This window comes from Populus nigra, chromosome 8 (assembly GCF_951802175.1).
Source record: "Populus nigra chromosome 8, ddPopNigr1.1, whole genome shotgun sequence".
Taxonomy (NCBI): domain Eukaryota; kingdom Viridiplantae; phylum Streptophyta; class Magnoliopsida; order Malpighiales; family Salicaceae; genus Populus; species Populus nigra.
The window spans coordinates 17,275,478-17,303,008 of NC_084859.1; the positions used below are offsets into that span (position 1 = coordinate 17,275,478).

At 34.9% G+C, this 27,531-nt stretch overlaps 5 protein-coding genes across 7 annotated transcripts; 2 read left to right on the top strand and 3 right to left on the bottom strand.

The window, feature by feature from the left end:
* The first annotated feature begins 569 nt into the window (after nt 1-569).
* On the top strand, nt 570-1,852 carry LOC133701305 (uncharacterized). Its single transcript, XM_062125174.1, has one exon. It carries the CDS (start codon nt 882-884, stop codon nt 1,698-1,700), a length of 819 nt encoding a protein of 272 aa, XP_061981158.1. The 5' UTR covers nt 570-881; the 3' UTR covers nt 1,701-1,852.
* A 5,217-nt stretch (nt 1,853-7,069) lies between these two features.
* On the top strand, nt 7,070-9,714 carry LOC133701216 (pentatricopeptide repeat-containing protein At2g01510, mitochondrial-like). Its single transcript, XM_062125053.1, has one exon. It carries the CDS (start codon nt 7,500-7,502, stop codon nt 9,489-9,491), a length of 1,992 nt encoding a protein of 663 aa, XP_061981037.1. The 5' UTR covers nt 7,070-7,499; the 3' UTR covers nt 9,492-9,714.
* Nucleotides 9,715-15,138: 5,424 nt separating this feature from the next.
* Nucleotides 15,139-16,281, bottom strand: LOC133702196 (uncharacterized). The gene has a single exon (XM_062126463.1). The coding sequence runs from the start codon at nt 16,138-16,140 to the stop codon at nt 15,559-15,561; it is 582 nt and encodes a 193-aa protein (XP_061982447.1). The 5' UTR covers nt 16,141-16,281; the 3' UTR covers nt 15,139-15,558.
* Nucleotides 16,282-19,786: 3,505 nt separating this feature from the next.
* Nucleotides 19,787-22,143, bottom strand: LOC133701184 (protein SRC2-like). 3 transcript variants are annotated; one of them, XM_062125012.1, is made up of 2 exons: nt 21,506-22,143; nt 19,787-21,048 (listed from the first exon to the last, which is right to left on the bottom strand). In XM_062125012.1, exons 1-2 carry the CDS (start codon nt 21,573-21,575, stop codon nt 20,012-20,014), a joined length of 1,107 nt encoding a protein of 368 aa, XP_061980996.1. In that variant the 5' UTR covers nt 21,576-22,143; the 3' UTR covers nt 19,787-20,011. The 3 variants fall into 3 exon arrangements, with proteins under 3 accessions (XP_061980996.1, XP_061980998.1, XP_061980997.1); XM_062125014.1 differs by having other exon boundaries at nt 19,787-21,020; nt 21,598-22,142; XM_062125013.1 differs by having other exon boundaries at nt 19,787-21,020; nt 21,506-22,142.
* Nucleotides 22,144-23,751: 1,608 nt separating this feature from the next.
* On the bottom strand, nt 23,752-26,234 carry LOC133700628 (probable 3-beta-hydroxysteroid-Delta(8),Delta(7)-isomerase). The gene is made up of 4 exons (XM_062124207.1): nt 25,860-26,234; nt 24,739-24,885; nt 24,433-24,541; nt 23,752-24,306 (listed from the first exon to the last, which is right to left on the bottom strand). The coding sequence occupies exons 1-4, from the start codon at nt 25,999-26,001 to the stop codon at nt 24,042-24,044; spliced, it is 663 nt and encodes a 220-aa protein (XP_061980191.1). The 5' UTR covers nt 26,002-26,234; the 3' UTR covers nt 23,752-24,041.
* Nucleotides 26,235-27,531: the final 1,297 nt, after the last annotated feature.

The following is a 27,531-nucleotide window of genomic DNA, read 5'->3' on the forward strand; positions in this document are numbered from 1 at the left end:
GAGGCATTTTATTCGGATGACCGATTTAAGAAGCAAACAAATTAGGGTGACTGATGTGAATTAATTAGGCTATGACCATTGACCATGCTTTTGGTTTTTCCGTAGATGGCACCGATAATTAAGTTCAAAAATACAATACCAGAATTCCAGTTTTGCTTTGTACGAGACCATCGAACACAAGTTGTCTTGCACTACATTAATTATGGTTTCTTCAAATCTTGTGAGAAAAGCAAGTCGCCGTTCTCGAGTCACAGATGATCAGCTACTTCAAACTAGTATGCAATGGTGATTACAATGATAATAAATAGTGTGATTATTATTATCAAGTATAAAATTAGAAATCATAGAAGCAGCCAAGGCAAAACCTAGTGGAAAAAGGCGGGATCTAAGTTTCAAAAACTTTCTTTTGGCCTCAATTGGCGTTCGGTGAAGGTGATGGAAAAAAAAATAAGAAGAAGAAGATCCAGTCAAACTTTGGTTGTCAAAGTTTCAAGCACAACAAAAACACATGCAAAGTACAGTGCACCCAAGAAAAAATAAAATTCTATACCCGGTCTCACGCCTCTCTCACTAAAAACCAAGCTACCCTTCCCTTTCTTCGAGCCCTCATACCTCTCTCTCAGAAACCCAATTTCCTGTATAAAAATACTCTCTCATCATCCTCCCCACCTCATTTTATTGGCTTGGACATCATATTCCAGCTCACAAAGGCAAAAGAAAGCAAGAAGAAATAAAAAAGAAACATTTCTCCTCTCTCATTACTATTTAATCATCATCTACTAATGAACCAAAAGTGAAACAATTTTGTTTTGCTTATCATACTGCACACAATCTCTCTCTCTCCATTTTTATTATCTTTGAAGCAGTTGGTTCGTGTAGAAATGGGTATAAGGTTTTTGAATCTGCAAATGATTCCATGGTGTTTTCATAATTTGATGGGCAATCCTACATCATGCTTGCAACTCCAGTCTGAGCCACCGGCAGGTACAATCAAGCTTATAAAATCAGATGGGCTAGTGAAGATCTATGACAGACCAGTCTATGTCTCAGAGCTAATGGTAGAGTTTCCAAAACACCTGGTTTGCCATTCAGATTCATTCTATATAGGTCAAAAGATCCCAGCTCTTTCTGAGAACGACCAGCTTCAATTAGGCCACAAGTACTTTCTTCTACCCAAAGATTGCTTCCAATCTGTACTGTCTTTTGTCACTATAGCTTCCTTTACCAGCTCCTCACTACAGCCTCAACCATCATCTTCAAGAAATGCGTTTCTAAAAAAGGCTGCTACTTGCCAACCTTTTGATATTCAAAAATCTCCGAATGGGTGTTTGAGGATACGTGTATCGGATGATTTTATATCACAATTAATGGAGGAAGGTAAAGTAAAGGAGAGTGAAGAAGATCAGAGTTCAGGGAATTGTAAACCAAAGAGTAGAGTTTGCACTACTCCTCAGTTGGAGAAAGATTACACGCAGCTTGTCGGGTCACGCCAATGGAAACCGAAGTTGGAGACAATAAAGGAGAACGAAAAGAGAAGACTTTCTTCCTCCTTTGGAATGAAGAGGAGGAAGAAATCTCAGTCTAAAGTGACACAAAAGAGTACTCATAGATCAGTCTCAGAACAACACCTTCACTCAACATCTACCAGTCATAACAAGTCTTCTCTAAAGGCCAAGATCAAGATTAAACCAAGAAAGTGATCATAGATTTGGTTTTAGTCACTTTTTTCTCTTTTCTTTTCTGGGCCTTTCATCACCCTTGATGTACTGTGTAAAACTGGCGATACATAATTAGTGAGATCATACAGATTAAAGAACTGAATGAAAAAAGGGTTTCAATCCCTCTTCGAATATTTTTTGTACACTTTTGTCTGTAAAAAATTTCTCATTAGGTTAATAATGTAGGGAATTAACTGCAATCTAATGTGAGTGTATCGATGTCTCAGAAGCATATATGAACAAACTATCCGGAAAAGATTACAAAGTAAAAGCTGATGATGGCAAGGAAGAAAGCAGACCCATTTGTACATGTGGTATGTCCACAGAGTTCATGATTTCTTTTAACGAACCAACAAAGCATCAATGGCGGCCAATTTACTGTTCTACGTAAAGAAAGAAAAGAAGGAAAGAGACAAAGTGACAATGATATCTCCTGACACATGATGAGTTAAAGAGTTTTGACCCAAAAGATAAAACATAAAACATGCAAATGGTGATTCCTATTAATCTACAGTGAATGGATGGGATGTATCTGGATATGGGTTGGCAGTTCTGTGGACTGGTCTTCGAACAATATCATCAGACAAGATAAAGGTCAGTAGATTTTGATCTTCCAATTAAAATCGAGAAGAGAACAAACTAACAGTCAAACAAAGCCATCTTTAAGATTTTGCACAAGAAAATACTGCTAGTACTGCCTGCCAAATTGTTTGCGTGCGTCTGCTGTATGGCTTCACATATTAAATTTAGACCAATGCCTAACTTTGTGAGCCCCACCAATATTTTCCATTCATGAGAATTGAGATGATACGTCTACACGTGCTCTACACATTCCACTCCAAAGTCCAAACCAAACCCACCCATTCTTTCGTCATTTCATTTTCATGTCCTTCGTGTGCAGGTTCGAACATGTTTATACCTTTACCGCCTCCAAAGTTGTCTGCTTTTATTACCATGGCTATATATATCATTGTCGTTGGACCCGTAGATTGCCCCGAAAAAAGTTTAATTCATCGGGTCGTCAAGCTTTTTAAATGAAAAAAAATAAAAATTCATGCCCTATAACACTAAACAAACATAATATAATCATATTTATCCCCAATTATTTTAATATATTTAGTAATTGCTTGCTCATAAATATATATAGGGATCAATTACATATATATATATCTTCATTCATTTATCTTGCACATAGCCTAACAAGATTTCTTCTCCTTTTTTTTTTACCAACCACTTTAACGAAATTTAAACTACATCAAACAAATCAAAACAAGTTTACGAAAAAATATTTTTAAGCGGAGATCAGGTAGTTGATCAAAAACTAATTAGTAAATCACAGGAGATTACAGGTGTGTTAGGGCTATTATTGATTTCCCATATCATCCTAATCCAGCGATTACACAGATCTGTCTTGTAGAACTTTTATATATTAACATTATATACCTGTGAAATGATTTCAGTCACGTGGATCCATAATTTTATCATGTTTGTTTTGATTTAGGTCCAGCAATCTATTTGTTCAACCCGTTTTGTTTATTTCTTATGAATGCTGAACATATATATATTGTCCTTAACCTAATTTGATATACTTGAGATTAAGTTAGGTCATACAGAGCAATAATTCTACTTTAAGATTGTCTATTGAGTATTTATGAAAAAAAAAAAGGTTGGTAATTCTCTTTTTTATAGAAGCAGGTGAAGAAGATGAGGCAAAACAAGAATGGAGTGGATGCTATTGTTAGAGAGGAGACAACAGGGTAAAGAGAGCTTGCACTTACAAAAGAAAAAACCTTTAGGACGCATAATGCAGTAATGTCTTGTTATGATTTTTTTTACCTTGAGCAGTGTATCTTTTGACTGGTTCTAGAATCTCACGAATCGTGCGACAATACGTAGTAGACATTAGACAATCCAATAGAATATGGATGCTAACGCCATCCCAATGGAGGCTGATAAAGTTGATTAATTTTGACTGACTAGTTGAATTTGAAATAGCTTTCTGTCGCTTCTGCTGCACTATTATATTATATTATAGAAAATACTTAAATGTGTCGCTAAATTACTATAAAAAGTGGAACTTCATTTTTGGCAAGGTACAAATTTTTTTTGGTTAAAATAATACAATACAAAAAATATATAGACAAATAGCAAATGATAAGTGTTATTTATCACCCCCTTAAACAGTAAAATAGGCTAACACAATTTATAATAAAAAAATAAGAGAAGGAAAAGAGAAAAATCAAGGAAAGAAAAAAAAAACCCTTAAAGACACACTGACATTTCAATGAGGATATCACCGATACTGTTGTAAAGATCTCGATTGGATGAATTTAATGAAACCAATAAAGGCTATCAATGATGAACGGAGTGGGTCACATCAGTTATCCAAAGGTGTCGAGGCACACTTGTTGTTGGACGGTTTGTGTGGCTCACTCCAATCACCGTTGATGGACTTTCTTGGTGTCGTTGGATGCTGCCCATCGAGATCTTTCCAACAGTACTAGTGATGTCGTCATCGAAGCTTCGATATATCTTCAAAGTCTTTTTATTTTCTTCTTCTTTGTTTTTTCTCTGTCCCTAGTGATTTGTGAAGGGAAATAAAAAAGAAAAGTACAAAAAATAATAATAAAAATACCCTAAAGACATACCAAAACGTTTCGATAACGATACCATTAATTGGTACTGTTAGGAATATCTCGAAAAAACACAATAACATCAAATAAGGTCACCAACAATGACCAAACTTGATACACGAGCCACTCAAAGAAAAGTGAGTCCCGACACCTTTTAGCTTGTGTGACTCACTTTGTTCACCATTAGTGACCATTTTGGTGTTGTTGAACTAGTCTTATTAAGATCTTTCTAATGATATTGATTGTGTTGTCATCAGAGTTTTAATATGTTTCTAAAGTCTCTTTCTTTTTTCTTTCCTTGTTTTCTCTCTCTCTCCTCTATGATCTCTCTTTATTGCAAATTGTATCAACCTATTTTATAATTTGAGAGAGTTGTAGATGACATTTGCAACTCGCAGGTTGCTGACATCATCTACGACTCTCAAAACTATGCTATTTCTCAAAATATTTTCTTTATCGTGTTATTTTATTTTTTTTTTGTTTTTTATTATGCTAGAGTCAAAAAAATTATTGCATTGTATCCTCTCTCACAATTTACTATAAATGACTGCAGTAATGTTTTTATTCATTTTGGTAATAAGAGCTTTTTTCTTCTCAATTAAATCCCTTTATATCTAAATTGATGGCCAATTGCTTGTGATATGTTAAGAAATGTCAAGATTAAAAGATAGGTAAGAATGCAAGTAAAATAGCCTGGCAATATAAAAGTTTGCCGAAAGTTTAGTTTAGTCCATGAACTCTATAATTTTTATCTTTCCATCCCCTTTAGTTTTAGAAAATTCAATCGTGGTCGAAAACTTCATTTTTCTTATTTTTTGGTCCTTGGTTTGATAAAGAAAAAAGAAATTCATCAGATTTTAGTTGAAGAGAAAGAAAAAATTTGGTTGGTGTCGATTCCAACCATGAAAAAGATTAATTCTGGTGCGACAGATTTCACTGACAATAGAAGTTCCACTAAATTTTTCACTGCGCTCATCTTGCCTGAGATTGTAGATTCATGCTCAGGAAGGCCTTAGTTTTGGGTTTGATTTTTGAACCAATGTTTTGCTAATTTGGGCTTATGGAAAGGCTTATTTAGGTCTACTACGTGTGTTTTTTTTGGTGTTTTATAGTAAAAAATGCTTGAAATGAGTTTTTTTTTTTGGAGTCGAGAGATGAATGGGTTGAGCTTTTAACCACTTGAGGTAGTTGACCACAGAGCTGGAAGTGAGGTGTTGTTTGCCTCTGCAAACAACTTAGCCATTTGATTGCTTTTGTTTTAAAAAAAGGCTGGGTGGATGATCCCACCCAATCAAGCAAAAAACAAATTTAATGGATAGGCACGTGGGCTTGCCCTTGATTTTTAAATGGTTTAACGTTGATCTGTCAGGCCTATACTTATTAACTCTTTTTTTAAATGTTTTTTTTTAAAAAACTTCTTTAAAATTAAATCAATGAAATTATTATTTTTTAATCATGCACCAATAAAATTATTTTTTAAAAGATTAAGTCTCAATAATGTTTTTTTTTGCTTAGCTTTTTTTGTAAAAAAATAAATGTAATTTTTTCCAGTTTGTTTTCTATAGAGTTATCCTTGTCTCACGAACCAGGTTATGAGTTTAACGAATTAACTCGAGTTGATTTAGATTTTTTTTCACTGCTTTTTAAAATTGTTTTTTTTCAATATCGTTATTCGACAATGGATTGGTTGAGAACTAACCTTTGTATTCTTTTATTTGTTTTCTAAGCAGTAAACTCATTCTCATGATCCAGATCACTGGTTTGATGAGTTTACATGGATTTATTTGAAATGTTTTTTTAGATCCTTTTTTATATTAATTTTTTTTTATTTTCATCATTCAATATTTGATTGATTAGAATTGGACTTCCTGATTTTTTTTTATGAGGTTATCATTACTTCATAATCCTGATCGTGAATTTTACAAAATAATTAAGATTGGCATGATTCAATCTAATATTAATATATTATCTTTTCAATATTTTAAAAATACAATGTGCAACATGCACTAGATTTTAAGTTAATAGTTGAGTTTTTCTTTCTTTTTAAAATATAATTAGCGAAGGGAATTGTTTTAAATCGTGTCATTCTTACTTCACAATTTGTTATTAACATAATGAACAAAATACTTTTGCAATAAGCTAAATTTGTGTGATAGAGAGTGGTATAAAGGGTAAAATTCATCATCCTAATTATATAAAAAAAGAGAAGACTTGTACTTTCATCTACATTTTCCATAGTTCCTCACATACTTTTTTATGGCTCAATATTTATGTTCTTTTCTTTATATTTAATGATATTCAAATAAGATTTTTAATTAGGAAACAAAAAATATATTAAAAACAAAGCACTGGTCTCCTACGTGCAACTAACAAACATTATTGAATGTTGCCCCCTACCTATGTACAAATAAAAAGAAAAAGAAAAAGAAAAAGAAAAGGGAAGAAAAGGGAAGAAAAACAACTAACAAAACATAATTATGCATATTTTTTGTGCATGTCAACCTTATTATCGCTCAATTGATGCAAAAATGAAGTCATAATTACAAATGGCATGATGTTCACATGAATTTGCAATACTTGTTTAGTAATTAAAGTGAAAATAATAATAATTAAGATTTGCATGCCTCATTTGTCGTCACTGAGCCGAGATTAAGGATAAAATTGTATGATTCAGGAATTTAGGATTCGCATGAAATCACATGTATAGTTTAGCAGACTGAGTTGAAGTTTCCTCTTAAAAATTGGTAACCTCTCCTGTCCTATCTTCGATGGCAGAGGCATGGTTCCAGTTCAGGGGGGAGTGGGGAACAAGGCATGGTCAGGTCAATCGATTTTATTTAAATATATTTTTAGTTTTCTTGTCTTCATCACAACAACAAGGATATAAAAAATAATAATGCAACTCAAATCTTGCATTTCGCCGATGAAATCGAAGACCGGTCCCTTTAAAATTATCATCTTATTATCACATTAACAAGGTCAAGCAACCTGGAGCCAACCAAATTCCACCAACCCCTCAACTGCCCAGATGCTGGTAAGTGCTGCAGTTCAAGAGCTTCATTTTCAAGTAGCTTCAAGTTTCAAAATTGACAATGCCGTCCTCATTTTATAGACTCTTCTATGTTTGATATTATTAAGCACAACAAGTATGGATGTTCTTTCATTAACACGGATGCCCAGTTTTCTAAAACCCGAAATACCTAATTGCACCTCACAATGCAAGCGTTCCCTCGGTCACAGTAGTCATGTAAGGGCGAGCACGAGATTTCCTGGGGAGTTAGCATTGACCCACAAAGTGCTCGATGAAACTCCACTGTCAGATACTTTTGCTTGGAATAATCTTATTCACACTCATTTGAGTAATAGAGACCCGGGTGGTGCATTGTCAATTTATCATCACATGATGATGCGTGGTGCCTGTCCTGATCGCCGCACCCTTCCTCGTGTTTTGACCGCGTCTCGAATTTGTGGTGATCTGTTTCTTGGCAAACAGCTTCATGGGCAGGCTATTAAACTTGGGTTCTTCGACGAACATTATGTTATTACAGCGTTGATTGAAATCTATGGTCGTCTTGATGGCATTGAAGCGGGAAAATGGTTGTTTGATAAATCTCCTAGAAGGAATTCTGTTGCTTGGACTATGATACTTAAGCTGTACCTAATGGAAAATAAGCCTGATTTTGCAATCAATGTGTTTTATCAGATGGTGGAGTTGAATGCGCGGATTGATTCAGTGGTGTTAATAACCGCTGCTGGGGCCTGTGGCTTATTGAAATCAGTGGAACATGGAAGGAGGGTTCATGATGTGGCAAGGAAATTCCGATTGGAGTCTGACATTTTGGTTAGCAATTCGCTCCTGAAAATGCATATTGATTGTGAAAGGATGGAAGATGCAAGGGGATTTTTTAATCAGATGACAACCAAAGATGTTATATCATGGACAGAAATCATACGTGGGTATGTGAAGAAGGGGGAATTTAACGAGGCCCTGAAACTGTTTCGGAAGATGAATATGGATGGAATAAAACCGGACTCGCTTTCGGTTTCTAGTGTTCTTCCAGCTTGTGCAAGAACAGTAGCTCATAAGAACGGGAAAGAGATTCACGGATACTCACTTAGAAATGGAATGGACAGCAATCTTATAGTTCAAAATGCTACCATGGACATGTATGCCAAATCAGGACTAGTTGATTATGCTTTGAAAGTTTTTGAAAGAATGAAGAAGAGAGATGTTATTTCATGGACTGTGATGATATTAGGCTTTAGCTTACATGGAAAAGGTGAGCTTGGAGTAGAATTTTTCTGCAGGATGGAGAAGGACCAGAGAGTAGAGGCTGATCAATTCACGTATGCAGCTGTTCTACACTGTTGCACTGCAGCCTGCATGGTCGAGGAAGGAAAGTTTTACTTCAATTGTATCAAGGAGCCTAACATTACACACTATGCTTTAATGGTATCTCTTCTTGCTCGTGCTTCCCTTTTTGATGAGGCAAGAGCCTTTATGGAGGAGCATCACATTGAAAGGCGTGCAGAGGTGCTGAGAGCGCTGCTAGATGGGTGCTGGATGCACCATAGACGAAATATAGGTAAGCAAGTCTTTGAGCAGCTTTGTGATTTGGAACCTCTTGATGCTGAAAACTACGTGTTGCTGGCCAACTGGTATTCAGGTAATGGAAAATGGGATCTGGTTGATAAATTGAGAGAAACAATAATGGGCATGGGCTCGAAACCTAAGAAAGCTTATAGTTGGATAGAGTTCCAAAATAAAGTTCACGTGTTTGGAACTGGAGATATCTCCCACCCAAGATCAGAGAGAATATATACAGAGTTGCAAGGCTTGATGAAAAAAGTGAAAGCTAAAGCACAGAGGCCTGGTTCAGGTTTTAGCTTCCATGGCGTGGGTGAAGAGAGGGAGTGCATTCAAATTGGGCACAGCGAAATGTTGGCACTTTCTTTTGGGCTTATCTGCACACAGCCCGGGGCAACCATTCGCATCACCAAAAACCTCCGTATGTGTCGTGGATGCCATGATTCTACAAAGCTCGTTTCTAAGATAGTGGAGCGAGAAATCATATTGAAGGACCCAAATTGTTTCCATCATTTTAAGGATGGATTTTGTTCATGTAGAGATTTTTGGTGATTCAGTTTTCAACATCTTGATTTTTGTATCCAGGTCATCAAACTGCTGAGGTCAGAATTTCTACTTCTAATATTCTCTGTCCAATCCATTTTTTTTTCCGAAAGACAGAAGCAGAAACACCAAGTTACTGGCAAAATCAGATTGAAACAGAATGAGACTCCTGTGTCAATTTGCAAACAATCATGTGAATTGATATTGAAATTTAGATTTTTCATCCTGTTAATTTGTTATTTGGGTTTCATCCCACCGAGTTATTCAATGTCCAGTTAGTTCTAACTTAAACCACTGCTTCAAGATTGAAAGAGAGGGGCTGAGATGTGGAACAGCTTCAGGAGAGTAAGGCTAACAGAAAAGACGCTGAAATCTAAATCTCCGCTCAATTTCGCAAGGATGTGATGAGAAAAGGCGTAGAAAATGAAATTGCCTGGGGTAGTAGAGAGGGTTTTACGCTTCCATGTTTGAAGGAGCCATGTCTTCCAGCATTGAATTGAAGCATAACAGTCAATCGAATGGAGGGCCATGAGCCAACTTGTGGAGCTACTGCATTCTCTACTCTGCAGCTGAAGCAGGGCGTTGATCCATCTGTGATCTGACCTAGCAGGGCTTTGAGGAACAATTTCAATGAGGGATTGTACTTTCCTTTGAGCTCTTCTATTCCCGCACATGCATCATTACATTTACGAAATGTCAGACCGCATGGTTTTTAAGAGAGAATGAAAATTTCAGACAAATTGCGAATTACTTGTTTGAATTTAATTTTAGCTCTCCAGAAATCGGTTGCTCTAGGTTCTATGTGATGTGTCAAGGCATAATTTTGTTCACATCAGCACCATTTCTTTAGTACAAGATCGTTTATTGTCATGCAGGACTGTACTTGCAGAATGACTCTTGAGAGTTTGCATCTTGTTTCTATTAGCATGCAAAAGGTGCCAAAAGGAAGCCAGGGATCTCCACCATACGGCATATGGAAAGGCAATAGCTAGCTATTTGACCCGTGGTTTATTACATGTCGATAATTCTAAATGTAAGTTTTTTTAAAATGTTTTTCTTTTAAATATTAAATGTAAATTAAAAAGTTGATGGATACATCTAATTAAACAAATCAAGAACTATTTATACTAATAAATAAAAAAATAATCATTAATAATAACTAAATATGGATCTAGAAAAGTTAAAAAGCAGATATAGATTAAAATATTTGATCTTGTAACACGAGTTATTTACCCGATTGTGTTCAATGATTCTATTTATGAATGTAAATCTTTTATTTAATCAAATGATAGTATAAATACACACATATAAAATTAATTAAATAAAATCAAAGCGAAAAAAAAATATATCGTAAGGTTGCACGTATTAGAAATGTCATCCAAAATAAATATTTTTTATTTTTAAAAATCAATTTAATTATATAAAACATAAAAAAATTAGAATAATCTCTTAAAAAATAAAACACATATAAAATAATTGAAAAAACAAGGCTAAATACAAAAACAATAAATAAGAGAGAAGAGGTATTAGTTTAAATATAAATTACAAATTATTTAAAAAAGCACATAAAAAACATGATTTTTATTTTAAAAAGGCAAAATTATTTAAAAAAAACAAAAAAAATAGAGCCTGACTCAATTAGAAAGGATCCATGTAGGGGCTCTATTTAAAAAAAAAACATGCAATTGGGGTGAATGACATGTCGACCGACCTAAAAGTTTTGGAAAAAAATTCAAGACAACACGTTGCTTGTTGAGACAGACGACGTCTTGTCTTGTTTTCCCTAGATTTCAGTCACTATGGTAGTTGGAAAAACATGGTCTATGTTTTTTTTATCCAAAAACACATTATTCAACCTATTTTGACTCCAAAATACATAGAAAAGAACCTAAATAACTTGACAAACCTCATAGATAGCCTTAAAAAACCAAAAAGACAATACAAAAATCCAAAATAAAAAATCTTCTTATACTTAGATATTGTTTTTAGGCAATTTCAAGGTGAAAAAAAATATTTAAGTGAAACTCTCCTCATTAAATGAAACTATTTGATGTCAAGATCAATTATTTTAGTGGTTTTAATTGATATCAATGTTAATTTTCTCTCTGTACCATTAAAATCCAACGATCTTTCTATCCTCTCTTAAACAAGGGACTAAAAAAACAAAAATGAACTTTTATATCAAAATTAAATTGCAAAATTATTGAGGAACCAAATAAGTATAATTTTTAAATTTTGAGGACTAAAATAAACCTTTTGTAATACTTTGAAACCATCATTTATTTGTTGTGCTTTTTTTATTTTGATTCCTCGTTTTTTAATTTTATCCTTAGTCAATAAATTTGATTCAATATTGTCCTTTAATTTTCCTGAGAAAGATACAATCACTAGGAAAAAAAAACGTTACATAGTGTTTTAGCCATACTCTCAGAGTTTTGTATAATAAGAAGTTGCCGAAGACGGGACAAAGGTATCCTATCTCATCTTATAACTAAAATTACGTCAGATGTAGATTCAAATATAATGTATATGATAACTATTATATAACATGCTCTCATTAAATCCTAAGCACCCCTAAACTACTAAATTAGTATTCTATTAATCAAACACATCAGATATAATTCAGGTTTTTGTTTTTAGCATTTTAGATTGTTTTAATATATTGATATCAAAAATAAATTAAAAAAATATTATTTTAATATATTTTAAAATAAAAAATAATAACCAACCTTATACTGACTTCATACATGTTTTAGAACCCAAAATAGAAATAAAATCAATTCTGAACTTCATAAAAGAAAAAGGAGCAAGCTTTATCACAAAACCCAAAATAGAAAGTAAGTGCACTACCTACCATATATAAATGAAAACAACAGTTAGTATCATCATCATTGTCATCTTCATTATATTTCCATAAATAAGAGAAACAAAATTATTAATATGGCTATAAGAAGTGAAAATCCTGAAAAAGAAAAGAAAAGCGAAGCTAAGCAAACCTTGATAGTCATCTTAATTTCTCGGAGACAATCCAACATCGTTTAAAAGATTCATCAAATGGCTCGTAAAATATCTGAGAACATCAGTCAAGAAACCCCAAACTATATCAGATTATTATTATTACTAGACATAATCATTGGATTAAATAGATGAAAGTAAAAGAAAAAAAAAGAATATTTTTACTTAAAGAAAGGGTACCAAGTACCAACCATATGATCGGAATTAGCATGAATTTGAAAGACCAAGCAAGCAATCAGCAGAAGCTGAGGAATTAGCTTCCACCCCCTTTCCATTTCCATGGAACCTTATCGCTGCCTATGTCTCACTCTCACCTTGGACTCACCAGAAACAAAAAACGGCAACTTACCGATGACCAGGGGCGGTTGTCATTTTAAACATTTTACTGGGACTCGGCCCCTTGTCTATCTTTTCTCGTATGAGAAAAAAGAAAAAAAAGAGTTGATTGTAACATAGGACACATAGTTTAGTAAAACTAATTAACTAGTCCTTGTAATTTTAAAAATTATATATAGTTAGCTCTCTCTCCTTTGTTAATCTACTTATCTTAGTTTTTCTTCTGTCAATTTTATGTTGTTTTTCAACTTATTTTTTTTATTTTTAAGAAAAAAAAAAGTAAAAGATAAAAACTTTAACATAGAAAAATTTGATTAAAAAAAGAAGGCATTTTTTTTTTTAAAGAAACCGCTAAATTGAATTTTTTTTAGTTAGAATTTTTCTAATCTAGTATAAGATCACTTGGACATTAAGTTTTTTTTCCCTAATGAGAAGTGTACAGGAGATTTTTTCTAAAATCCTTGTGATCTAAGATATATATATATATATATATATATATATATATATATATATATATATATATATATATTATGATAAATTCAAGAGACTCAGATTTTGATTTGAAATTGTATACTACGGAAGCCTTAATTTCTATCCTTTTTTTTTTTTTTACATCTGTGCAAGGGATGCAAAGCAAGGAAACACCCAAGGCCTCGAAACAGGGACAACGTTCTTGGAAGATGATGCTGCCAGCGCTCATATCCAGCAGCTCGCCAAGCTCCGTAATAAGGAAACAATCAAGTAACTAGCTGGATTATTTTGAACCAATAACAAAATGGACAGAGTGAATAATTGGTGCACATAGTAAGGGGTTTTCTACTAAAGGTGCTGACGAAGATTCTGGATTTTTTTGCTAAAGATGATAATGAAGACATCTGCTATTTGATCCACCGTTGTTGAGATATGTTGGAGTTTAATATCATTGTTACATTCTTTCTCAAGAATAAAATGATTGTCAATCTCTACATGTTTCATTCTTGCATGGAACACCGAATTTGAAGCGAGTGTAATTGTTCTAATGCTATCGCACCTTATAGTCGATATGTTTCTTGGAAGCTCCAAGAACCCAGGTTTTGTCCCAGAAAACCCCATAGCAGCTTGTAGACCTCATGTCATTTGGATTGCTTGACCAGTCCGAATCACAGTAGGTATGTAACTGAAGAGGAGATGGTGTGTAGAGCAAACCAGAAACCTTAGTGCCCTTTAAGTAGCGAAGGACTCGTTTCATAGCTTGCCAATGTGGAGTTCTTGGTGGGTGCATATATTGACATAGCCGGTTAACAGCATAAGAAATATCCGAGTGTGTAATTGTAAAATATTGGAGTGCCCTAAAGATTTGGTGAAGTTTTAGTATCATCAATGAAGCCACCTAAATTATGTCCTCGAAGAAGATTAAGGAACTGCATTTTCCGTGCTAAATAGTTGTGGGAACCTTCTAGCGTAACAGAGATAGTGGTGGTAGATAGTGGAAGGATAGGATCAGGGATGGAGGTGTTGTTAGTGCTGGCCATTTGGATTATGTGAAAGCTTTAGAAAGGATGGTTTGAAAAGCATTAGTTTATAGAATGTGTGACTCTGATACCATGTAAAACTTCAAAAAACAGAAACAACATAGAGATAAAGGCAAGAGATATCTTTGAATCGGTTGACATACTTAGCCGTGTAGTTTTTCGTTGTATTTATAAATGTACAATTAAACTGTCAAGAGTATAATAAGGAAACAAACATGAGGAAAATAAGAACACAATCAAGTAACTAGATGGATTATCTTGAACCAGTAACAAAATGGATGGAGTGAATAATTGGTGCATGTGCTACTGGATTTTCTGATGAAAGTGTTGATGAAGATTCTGGATTTTCTGCTGAAGATGCTGATGAAGATTATGATATTCTAACAAAATATATAATCAGCTATCTAACACTCCAAAACAATACCGAAGTTCCTCCTTCCCCTTATCTACATCCAAGATTAAATCTGTTTCAGTTTCAGAAAACATACATTATTCTAAATATTAATCAAGAACCATTCGAGAAAGAAATGAAATTGTTTCATGAAAAGGGGTCCTTCAAAATGCCCTTGAGATAGATATATGTCCCCATAAAAATACAGTACTGTCACCAGCTGTTGTCAGATTCACTTTGATAGACCCACAAACTGGACGCGGAAGAAAAAGAGAAGAAAAACAGTGCGGTGAAAAGGAAGAAAAGACGAGACTTGTACCGTGATCAATGCAAATGGCATGCATCCACATATCAGAATTTTTTTCTGTTGATAAAGAATATCAGAAAGTTCAGACATCAGATCTGGTTCATAGAAGTCTAATACATCTTTATTCAAAGAAGAGAGATTGTACACTGCCAGTGACCCTGGGTTCTCTTTCTCTCCTCAATTTACAATCTGAGGGCTCAAAACACCAAGCCTATAATGTATATATCACATCATTATTCTTGGGAAATTGAGCATATTCTGTTGACAATCGGATTCTCCCAACAAAATACTTGAGAACCTAGCCCATTAAACATAGTTCCACTTCATTTTATAGTTTCTATTTTCTATTTGACATTTTTATTGAATTCCAGCTAACGTACATATCCTTTGTTTGTGCTGAAAGAGCAACTAATTGAGCAGCAATACGGGAAAAAAGAAGAAGAAGAAGAGAAAATGGCTCTTAAAACATCAAGTTAAACATCAGTAGTACTTATGAATATGATCATTCATTTTCCATTAATCACGTCTCATAAGCATCTCTTGATTCCTCTTGAATGATTCCAGCTTCTGCAAACGCATCTGCTTGTGAAACCTCATAATGAACAAGTCTGCAACATGATCAATCTCATCTTCCAAGCTGAAATCTTCTCCATCTTCCTTGGAATTCTTCACCAAATCAATGATAGAACCACCTGGATCTTCAAAGTCATCTTCATCGAATAGCGAGTGCGTGAGATCCGGGTACTTATCATCATCATAGCAGTAATAATGATTGTTAGCTTGATCATCACCAGTGCCTGCCATTTGTGAACAACTCGAAAGTGACTCATTGGCCATCGCATTGCAGTAGAGAACTATGGCCCTGCTTTGCTCCTCATTGTCGTCGTCTTCGCTGTCCTTCTCAGGCTGATTAAGAATCCTATGAATCTTGTTAGAGATTGAACCCACCAAAACCCTCTTGCTCCTCATCAAAGAGAGCATAATAGCGCGCGTTTTGAGTGCGCTTGTCTTGCTCTTAATAGCCAAGGACTTGGCCTTTGTAACAGAACTCAACAACGACATTATCTTTTTCAAGAAAACAGAAGCTTTGTTCTTCATCTTCTTGATTTCTTTCAAAGTCGTCTTAAAAAGTTTGGATCTAATGATAAGCGGAAAGGACGTAGAAAAACTCAGGTGGTACTATATTAGAGAGGATTTTTAAAAGCAGTGCTTAGCATGAAGGAATGCAAAAGAAACATGAAGTGGTCTATATATAACACAAAAGGGAGCTGCTTTTGGTTTGCACTTTTGGGAGTGGGGTGAAGGTGGGTGATAAAATGCAGAGAAAAAGAAAGCTTCATGGGGCAGCAATCTGCTCTCACACAACCAAGTGGCATAAGGCTATTGGCTGGAGGCGTGATAAAATCCTCTTGCTACACGTGAGGTTATAGTACGTAAACCAATTATTGGAATGTGGTAATTAACAAGTCCTACAAATCAAAAGGTAGTGGAATTCCTTTCCTGATCAATGCCAAGCGACTGCGTTAAAGCCATGCAAGTTTTGCAGGAGCAATGGCCGAGGGCGTCATCTTTAACCAACAAAAGGAGTGAAAGGGCCTTTAGTAGGTGAAAGTCGGGGGGTGCTCGTGAAAAGTTGCTGATAAAGCAAGTTGAAGCACAGTAGTTCTTGTATAATTATCTCCCATGACACCATTATTGATGAAGGAGTAACATTTCCACAAGGGACCAGCAATTATGAGAAGTTGTTGATTGATGAAGAAATTAACTTTATTCGAAACTTCTGTGAAAAATATTTAGCCTGGTACTATGCAAATTGCAAAGTGCATACCATAAACGATCACAGAGTTACATATCAGTTGAAGCCTTGATAAAGGTTGCTTTTCGTATCGTTCAACGTGGCATGGGCTATAGGAAACTAAATGGGCATTGGACATTTTTGAAGGGAAACCTTTGCTACACGAACTGCCATTGTTTTTGCCTTTGTTACACGAGAAAAGGAATTCTTGCAACTTTGCCTCACAACAAAACCAGGGGACGAACTTGGAACAAAAAAGCAAAAAACTAGGGACTTACGATGCCTGGAACCTTTCTTAATTTAGAGGAATCATGTAAATGACAGCCTAACAAGTAATAAATTAAAGTGTTGTTTCCCAATTGTATTAGGTGAAAAGCAAGATCGAGACTCGGACCAAATTCTAATAATAGGATATAGACGGCTAGCTACAATAAGCATGTTTAGTTTAAGAATACACACAAAAAAAAAAAAAAAAAATTAGAACAAGAAGTAACTACGTACTAATATTCATTTTATAAATTCTTTTTGAGGAAAGATACAAATATAAAAAGAAAAAGAAAATCATATCTAGACTCATAAAGAAATAATAAGAACATTTTCACCTAATCTCAAAAATATATTTTTTATTATCTCTCTTACTATTTCATTTCTTTCTTTCTTGGTGTCTATATACAATAAATATTCCTCCAATTTTCTCTATCATACATATATGGCATAACATTTTAATTTCAATATAACTTAACATAAATAAGAAAGGAAGTTAATTTTTTTTAATAAATTAAAAGAGAGTTAAATTAAAATCATTTTCAAGTTTGCTAATATCCTATCATTTATATTATAATAGGCTAATACTCATGCATTTTCAAAAAAAATATTTCAAGCGAAAAGAATAAAAATATATTCAGATCCTCTAGCTAACACAACGAAATCTTCCATGAAAGTTCTCTCAACTCCCTAAAGATAAAAGGAAGCATCAAACTTCCCAAGCAACGTGACCCCCAATATCCCCCCTCCTTTTTTTTTCCTGGTGGATGGTGGATGTACCGTAAACGGTGCATCTGAGCAGAAGGGACCTTTTCATGTTTAGCCTGTGGTTGCTTCGTAGAAGAATTTTGAACGGAAAATAAAACAGCGAGCTTTCTGATTACTTTATTGGTAAAGGAAAAGAACCCCGAACATGAAAACTTTTCGGTTGGCACTCGCAGAAAAAGCAAGTTGAGTTTATGCTTTAGTTACTTTGTTCTTTGAAAAGTTGAAGGTGGTGAAGTGTCTAGCAAATGAATACAAAAACAAGGGAATGCAGTTGCTTTAACTACTTTTAGATGCTTTAATTTAATTTCTTTCGATTGGAACTAGCTGTTTGACATGGTTTTGGCACCTCAGAACCCCATGGAAAATATGCTACTCAGCTATTTCTTTTTGTAAAGTTATCAAATCGAAAGGGTTCGAACTTGTAACTTCTGAGCAGTTTTATCATTTACACAGTGTCTCAGCAATAACTCATAAATGCCTCTGACTCGTAGCAAACCAGCCATTTTTCCTTTGATGCAAGCGTTAATCAATATCTATGAGATTCTAGCTCTAAGTATAATGTCCAAAACAAGGAGGTTGTCGGTGAGAAACCTTCCGTCCAGAGCTGCTTTTGGGCTGGGACTTGATCGATTAACATAAATCCTTCGATGGGACTTTTGTTAAATAGATTCTGTGAGTCCAGAAGAGTGTTTTGAGCATGTAAGCCCTTTTGTACATGGGCCTTGTGCCATGTTGTTAATGAACGTCTCTTGACATAAAATTAATTATCTTATCTTACTATTTTGCCTCTCATTAAAAAATGAATTCACGGCAATGACTGGAGTGAGGATCAAGAGTGGAACGATAAAATTTATGTTGAGAAGTCAACTGATGAAGCTGTGTCAACCACTTTAAGAGCTGCGCTGCGACCCTAGCGCTCAGCCCTTGATTCAGCATATGTGTAATATGATTCTAGGATAGGTACAAGATAGAAATCCAATTTGTTTGGCGTGTATAGAGGAAACACAATCTATTTATTTCTATATTCCTTGAACAAAAACAGGTCAAATTTCTATACCCATTGTTTTGAGGGAAACAAGGAAAACGATGAACACAGAGGAGATATGATAAGAGTAGTGGTTTTTTTCCTTTTTTTTCATCAAATTGTTCTCCATGGATTTTTATATTTCAAGATTGTGCTGACTTATGTTTCTTCACCGTTGCTCTGTCTCGTCAGTGGTCATATGAAGAACAACTTGGTGAAAAAAATTAATCCAATTTTTTCATCAAGTTGTTCTCCATAAACAAGGAAACGGCAGATAACTGAAAAAAATTAAATGGGGAAAATAGAATGGAACTGCCAAAGTCCTGTTTCTAATTAATCCAGAAAGAAGAGCCTGCTTTACTGCTCCAATCATGTGTAAAAGGCAAGTTAAAGCTGTCCTGTTACAGAGATACAACGCTTATGGGCATTGAGTTTTGGTCCAACAAATTGCAGTGGTTCTGCCGTCAAGTCTCAAACTAAATGCAATGATGCTTGAGATTTCCTGTCAAGGATTCTCCCGTCATATTCCCGTTGGAACCAGTCCAAGTTCTTGCAATATACATTGTATACAAGCAGTCAACAATAAGAGAGAGAACATTACACTTGAGTTGACTTCTATCTCCAAATTTTCATGGTTGATGATTAGGGGACCCTCTGATAGTCTGTAGCACCTCTGGGTCTGGTCAAATCTGAGAGTCTGTATTCATGTTTAATTAATTCAAGTCTCAAGACTTGGGCAACTGGAGTTCTCGCAATCTTGCATCAGAAGATTTGAGCTAAGATTTTATTTTCACAAGCTTCAAGCCATGGTGAAGAATCAGCAAATAAGTAGCAATCCAGGATTGTTGTTTTTGACAAGGAAGCAAATTTTAGTGCTCTGCACAAAAAGGAAATGGAGAGAAAAGAGAGCTAGCATTTCCTTTGATATCAACTACGAACTGATCAACGAGACATGAGCAGTATGTAGGTAACGTGTCTAGCGTAGCAATAATTAGAACTCATGTCCCTAACTACCTGGCAGAGTGGAATGTTTCTTACACAAATGAAATTACATCAGGCACCAGCCTGCTATTGAAGAATATCAACATCAACATTCTCTCTAACACTAACCTAACTAGCTATACATTAACATCCCTAATTGCCCAACCTCCAGTATGCCCACGAAGACCGCAACCATGCTCAGTTGTCTTTGTTGTGTAGCAATATGAACCTGGAGACTGTGTCAATGGTGATGGATATTGAAGCTGATACACTCTGTGACCCCCAGGAAGCTGTAAAGGAAAGGCTGGCGGAGGCATAGTATAACATGCCTTTACTGGATAACACAACTCCGTAGAAGGAAACCCGGTTCCTGGCGAAGGAGAGCTGAAGCTTATATCATCCAGGGAAGGATATAAGCATGCTTTCCTCGACTTAACATCGACTTCCAAGGATGGATAATGGACTTTTTTAGGTGATGAGAAACGAATTCCTGGAGGCAAATCAACTCTTGCACCATCAACTTCATTCTTCTTGACCTTCCCGTTCACCTCATAGGAAAAATTCAGGACACCATTAGGCCTCCCATCGCTATTTCGGACCTGATAGCTCACAAACCTGACACTGCCGTTGAACTCCTCATTCAAATCCTTGAATGGAACACAGACTTCCCCAATAGTTTTGTTACCAAAGATGGAAACTTTGCAGCGCAATTCAAATTTGAAAAAGAGATGATCACCGTAATCAGGAAGCGAAGTGGTATTGAGATTAAACTGCATCATATGGTTCCATTTAGGGTTGCTACCTCCTTCTCTGTCCACTGGTGTCTTTTGCCGCTGCAGAAGTTGTTGCTGTTCGTTCTTCTTTTCTTCATCGTTGAAAGTATTCGGAGGAGTCTTTTGCCGCTTCAGACGTTGTTGTTGCTTCTCGTTCCTCTTCAATACACCATAAAGAAAGTCCACTGCCGTCTTTTTTCGCCGTTGTTCATTCTTCTTTGGCTCATCAATAAAAATGGAGACGGCAACAAAGACTGAGAGCTTTTGGAAGAAATTGAAGGTTTTGAGATCTCTGCAGGAAATTTCTTTCAATTCTAGAGAGATCCCCTCCATAGTATGTTCTGCTATCTTCTTTATTGAGCTCTTGTGAACCCTTTCAAGACAACATGAAAGGAAGCTTCCTTTTAACAAAAAAATAAATTAGCTTCGGGAACAAGAAGCAAAATAATACAGTTGAAAATTTCAACCAAGTCTCCAAAGTCCAAAGTGTCTATAATACACGGTATTTGATGGGTCCACTTTGACTCACCGTACAGTCAAATATATATATATATATATAAAAGAAGAAAAATTACATGAGAGGTTTAAAAAATTATATTTTACATTTTATAAGTTATATAATATTTTATACTTATGCAGAAAAATCAATAAAAAAATTGAAATTATTTTAATTAATAACTAAAAAACCTTTATTACGTTAAAATATCAAAATTATCACTCTTTTTTTCTATGCTTAATCATAAAACCCTAGCCACGAATCTTCACCGTACTTTCCAAAATCTAGCCACCCGAATCCAACAAAAAGATAGATCATCTATCTATCTATCTATCTATTAATTTAAGATTTTGTTCCATTACCTATAGAAACCATAGTAATTGGTTGTTGTCCACTTTCAAAAGTCAAGAGTCTAAAGTTAAAGTGGCACATGAATCTTCAATCAAAATCTCACCCATCGTGGGGATGCGCTGCTAACCCTGCTTTCGAGCCAATTGCTAGCCTTTTCTTCTCCTCGGTACCTTAGTGAGTCGAAGACAATGAAATTGTTGCGGAGTCATTCAGAGTGAAAGAAGTGATGACGACAACCTCTAAAATAATAGAAAAGCAAAGAGAAGAGAAGTTGCTAACACCAGTTAAGCCTTTTCATATGATAGCAGCAAACTCAACAGATTCAATGGTAGCCCATCGTTTGTCTTCGATATTGGAAATAAGGAAATTAGAAAACCTCAATCACAGCTTATAAAAAATAAAAATTAAAAAGCTCGAACTGTTGAGTGAACTTCCCCAATGGTTTGAACCGGGAATTCACTCTAAGCATCTCTGTCTCCATTTGACTTCAATCAATAAGACGAGAGCAATGCAGCGAAAAAGGCGATATTAGCAGCGAGAGAAGTGACTGGAACTGCTGAATACCATGATAATAATCTTAAAAAAAACCTAACTTGGTTAAATCGATTTGGGGTTTTTTTATTTTTGTGAAGAGAGAATGTTGTGGAGAGAGAGGGGAGTGAAAGTGAGTGTTCGGTTATTTCCTTCAATATATAATATATTATGTATATAAGAATAGTAGCGTCATTTCATATAGTTTAATTAAAAAAATTGTAGGTTGATACATTCTAAAAATCAATAATGATAAGTTAATAATCTCTTCTAAAAGACAACATACATGCTATATAAATAATATCTAAAACTAACCTAGATAATGAAATCTAAATTAAATAATATTCTGAAATCCAATTATAAAATAGTCCAGAAATATCTAGAAAAATAAAGAACTAAAAATTGTTTTTGTTTTTATTAGAAAGTTCGTTTTTTTGACTAGTCCAATTTTATTTTTTTTAACTACCAGACAATTCGCATCAGTAGCAGCGCAAACCGCGTAGCATTTGATAAAGTTTCAATCCGTCAGGACTCGGTTTGATAAAGACTGAGAGGCTTCACCATGGACCCATCCCAACAAGGAGCTTTAAAGTTTCTAATTCTATGAGGCCCATCTTCGGCCTTTCCATTATCACCGGAAAACGGGGATGCACAATCTTGCCTCATCGGACAGCGGCCACAACTTTCCAAATGGCGACCCCGTTTTCCAGCGAGCACAAGCAATCCACGCAAACTATTCTATAGTCTTAACTTTAAAGGTTGCGTGTTTTACTTTTGAATTGGCCTTGTGGTAACGACGCCTTCTCTGATATGAAATCCTAGCAGTCAAGAAGTCACTCTGTCCACACAGAGAGTGAAGCTTACAGATTTAGACATTGCGTTTCAATGGAGTTAGATAAGTTAAAACGAACCCAGACTAAAACATACAGATGGAGAACTCCTGGAAAGCAAGATTTTACCTAGTGTTGAAAGAGACAGCTAATAATCGATACAACAACATTAATTTTCTACAGCCTAGAAGAATAAGCCCCACTAGAAACAATCGAGCTAAAATTGATATAATAATATAAATCATAGTTTAAAATTTAACCAAAATAATATATATATATATATATACACACGCGCGCGCACAAAGCTCTCATCACTCAAGTGTGATGGTTTCTCTTTAGTAGTTTTATGATATTAAAGCATAAATAATCAAACAAAGCCTAAATAATCAAACAGTTATGAATTTAAGATTATCATATTTGTTTATTTCATAAAAATTAAACACAGGTAAAATAAATCTATATAAATTTTAAACATAAAAAACTTTTACTTGAAAAGATATATTAAAAAATAATATCAATTATATTTTAAAATCTCATCTAATAACTTAAATTATTGAGTTAATATAATTCTTTTACAACAATTACACTAAAGCTTCATACCGGGAAACCCACCGGTGGCAGTACCAAAAACCATTCGAAGGAATTCATTTACAACGTCCATTTCTCTTGAGACCAAGCGATGATGCTATCAACCCTCTTTTAATCAAAAAGGAAAGGAGCACTTGGCGTTTTGTATAGGAGCGCAGGAAAAAGATGATTGCTACAGTCAATTGTTTTGCTATTCAGCAGAGCAATATATACTTCTCTACTTTCAAACTCCTAAAGGCATTGCACGCTAACCATACTGGTAGTAAAGTAGCAAAATAAAAAAAAAAAAATTGGTGCCGCAAAGCAAATCAGATAAACCTATTAAAATGCTGCATTACCACCAGCCACAGACTACAACTGAAGCTCACATCCATAAACATGGCATAGAATAGCAGGTGATTGTGTCGGGGCAGTCATTCTCTGTCCAAACAATTATTGTTGCTTGAAATTTGGAGGTCTATGTTGCTGATTTCCATAGTTTAACTGGTTTCAAGATTACACATTTGTGTGCATAAACTAACAACAATATGAAATAAATGCGCAATAAAATCTCATCTTTATCTAACCAGGTCTTGAAATGAGATGGTCTGTATCAACCTCAACGAGTTTTGGTCCTTTTCTGGCCATGAACTTGGACTGCTGAGCAAATCTTTTTCCAACAACGCATAGCGATGAGCGAGGGAATTACAACCCAGGAGGCATTTGCACCAATATAGTATACATAATAGTGGTATGGACTGGTAGCAAAATGATCACCTTCCAAGTAGGCGGTTAAGAAATACACAGCTGTTCCATAGAGCTGTCCCAAACAAACAGCAAACTGAAGTATGTAGCTGTACGATTTTCCTGAAGCAATAGCATACCTGCCAAGTGTCAGCAAGCAACACTGTTAAGAATTAAGAGATTGAAGGTAGATAATATGGAGTCAACGGACACTTGAACAAAATAAATGAATCTTATTCAAGATGCTGAGGAAAGTGAAATCATACACTGCCAGGAGGCTAGCTGGTCCCTCGAGAACAGCAGTCAATCCTTCAACAGTAACTGTTGCAGCATCCCTTGCTGCATATCTTGAATCACCTTTGCTATATTCTTTCCCTGCTCGAAAGATAATGAGAACTGTTATCTACCAAAGATTAAGAATTCCATTTCACCAAAGATTAAGAATTCCATTTCTCTCTCTCATGTAAAATAATTAAAGAGTTATTACAATGACCTCTCAACTGCAAATACTGCTTAATACCAGAGATGAAAAGAAAGTATATGAATAAAAGAGAAAACAAAGAGGTACTTACAAACTTCAGCCAGATAATGAGCAGTCTTGTCCTTGTAAAATTCTGGAGAGAAAGCAAAATAACCCTCGAGAATCAAGTGTGTGAGACCAGTGAAAGCCCACCAGCACATGAGCAACCTATTCATTTTTGTTATTTTACGAGATCTTCCTGGAATCGGAGAAATAGCCTATAGTAATGAATAACTCACAGAATGTTCAATTCTCTCGATGTAACTTCATTAAATTAATAAAATACAGAGTACAGGCTAGAACACAGTAATGACAAAGGAGCAGGGTTCAAAACAAATGTTGTAATAAAATCTAGTGTGGAAATATGCTAGCAACCAAAAACTAACACGGGTCAAAGAAAATGTTGCATTTGCGAAAATTTGAAGCCGACAATGAAGCTTCAAAAGAACATCTAAACAAGAAACAGTTCACTTCCTTTCTTTGCTTGACTTGACCATATAGACCAGAATCCATATAATGACTGTCAGTTATGATCACAAGCCAGGACAATTAAGAACACTGTCAGCGGACAACGTTTTAATCCATAAAGTTGTGAGAACCTGCTTTACACTTGCAGGTCTTATTAGAAGAGGCCGCATAGCTCTATCTTGAGGAGAGAAGAAAAACAGAGAGTTTAAATCCTAATCTAATTCAAATGCAATTCCAAATCCAAAGTGAGAAATAAGTTCGCCTCCTTTTTTACCTTTTATTTTTCAATGACCTTTTTTTTTTCTTTTTAGTGCAATGTCTCTGCCAGAAGGGTAGCCCGACTAGGCAACAGCCATTAATGACTGACTAGTGAGCTCTATGCATAAAATATTTAAGTGGGAAACTGACAGAGACTTCCCTGTAAGACCATCCACAGACAGAAACAGTTTAGCTTCTGTAGCCATTTAAGAATACTCTAAAAAGATCCAGTATCTAATCGAAGGTTGAAATTAAAGTGGGCCATACAAGATTGTTTGCGCTTCAAAATCTATATTTACTGCAACTGCTATATAAATCAAAACTCGAACCAGAAAGATTCAAAGGAATATATGAATTTTCAATTCATTATAGTTAATGAAAACCCACTATCAGTCTTGGAAAAAAGAAAGGCTTGATGAAATAAAAACAGTGGAAAGGGGGGCAAACCAGAGAGGATCCAGATGAGAGAGACGACAAGAAGGGAGGTGAGTAAATAGACGCCGACAATGGTGGATTGAGTGAGGAAATTAGGAACATAGCCAGGCAGTTTCAGATCTCTTGGTGCGTATGGATGCGGCTGCCCCTCCATTTTCGCTTCTTTGCCTCAGCCTCTCTTACAGTTTAGTTTGGTTAAGCTGAAGTCTTCTTTAGTCTCCTGTGGTTTCGGAACTTCTATGAGTGGGTAACTTGTTTTTTGAACCCAAGAGGGCACGGTGTGAGTGGTTCGGCACTCTTATTTTTTAAGCAAGATCAGGGGTTTGCCTTTTCTTTGTGTATAGAGAACCTCTTTTGGGGAGCACTTTACTTTTTTATAGACTGACCCGGTGTGAGTGTGGATTAGTCTGGACCAGCGTCCAGGATACTGCGTGGTTTATACCAAAAACTTGTTTTTTGAACTTTTATTAGGTCGGATCGGATCGGATCCGAATCAGACGTCATGGCGTGTCCAACATGGAATCTTAGGAGTGGACGGGCAGGCTAGACTCCTGTTCCACTCTTTTTAACGTTTTCTACATCCTGTATTCTCTGTTTTTCTTTTAAGCAAATACTATGCTTGCACTTTTAATTTTAAAGAGTTTCTGTCTAACGTTATGTTATAAAACTTTTTTATGATACATATGTTGTAGAATCACTAATTATTTGAATAATAGAATCTAATATCAATTCATATTGTTTTTTCTAGTTTAATTATAAGAGAATTGTTTGTAAAATACTATAATTATACGACAAAACTAAAAACTAAAAACACAACAAGTATGTTTGAGTAACAACTGCATATTTTATATTTAAACTATATTATTAAGTATACTTACTCATTGAAACACTTAGAATCTGGTTAGATAAAGTTGTGTTGTTGTTAAAAATTAATTTTTTTATTTTAAAGTTTTATTACTCATCTCTTAGTGTAAACAAAATGGTTACAATCAGCATTGTGAGATTTTAACACAACATTGATTAGGTGTGTTGCTAAACAAGATCCACAAACTCTAAAAAAATATGATTCAAAATATCCCTACAATATAATAGAATCTAAACTCTAGAGCAGAAGAAAAAACCAGAGCATAAACTTAAGAAAGGTAATATAAAAAATTAAGGTGAAAACGAGTCCATAAAATTTATGTATCACACTTTTTCTTTGGCTCCTTTCTTATAGTGGGTTTTGAAGTTAAAATTGATGTAGAATTAATTGTGGTAATTACCACAATTAATTTCCACCATTTATTAGTTTTAATTATCTACCATAAAGTAAAATTAACATGATAGTTTTTTGTTTTAAAATCTAACTTTCTTGTTTTAATAAAAAAAATTATGTTGTTGTCTAGGTGTTTATTCAAACCGTACAATGACTTGATAAGTTTTTAAAATTTTTTATTATTATTCTTTAACAACAAATCTCTTAGAATGTTTCATATATACCTCTTTGTGAAGGTCGCCATTTAAAAAAGTTTTTTTTACAATTATTTGATGTATTGTAATCTTTTTTTTGGTAACCTGGGGTGTCCTGATCAGCTTACGCGCACCACAACTAATTCCTGGACTTACTGAACACCCTGCAAGCCCAGTATACAGGTAAGACACCGCGGAGGTGACAAGCGTGCACGCTGAGGCTCCAACCCAG

Coding starts and splice junctions, on each gene's coding strand:
- LOC133701305 (XM_062125174.1), top strand. CDS start 882: ATGGGTATAAGGTTTTTGAATCTGCAAATGATTCCATGGTGTTTTCAT.
- LOC133701216 (XM_062125053.1), top strand. CDS start 7,500: ATGGATGTTCTTTCATTAACACGGATGCCCAGTTTTCTAAAACCCGAA.
- LOC133702196 (XM_062126463.1), bottom strand. CDS start 16,140: ATGAAGAACAAAGCTTCTGTTTTCTTGAAAAAGATAATGTCGTTGTTG.
- LOC133701184 (XM_062125012.1), bottom strand. CDS start 21,575: ATGTGCCACTTTAACTTTAGACTCTTGACTTTTGAAAGTGGACAACAA. Junction 21,049..21,505: donor AATTACTATGGTTTCTATAG/GTAATGGAACAA, acceptor TTTTGTTAAAAG/GAAGCTTCCTTTCATGTTGT.
- LOC133700628 (XM_062124207.1), bottom strand. CDS start 26,001: ATGGAGGGGCAGCCGCATCCATACGCACCAAGAGATCTGAAACTGCCT. Junction 24,886..25,859: donor TCTCATCTGGATCCTCTCTG/GTTTGCCCCCCT, acceptor CTCCGATTCCAG/GAAGATCTCGTAAAATAACA. Junction 24,542..24,738: donor TCATTATCTGGCTGAAGTTT/GTAAGTACCTCT, acceptor TCTTTCGAGCAG/GGAAAGAATATAGCAAAGGT.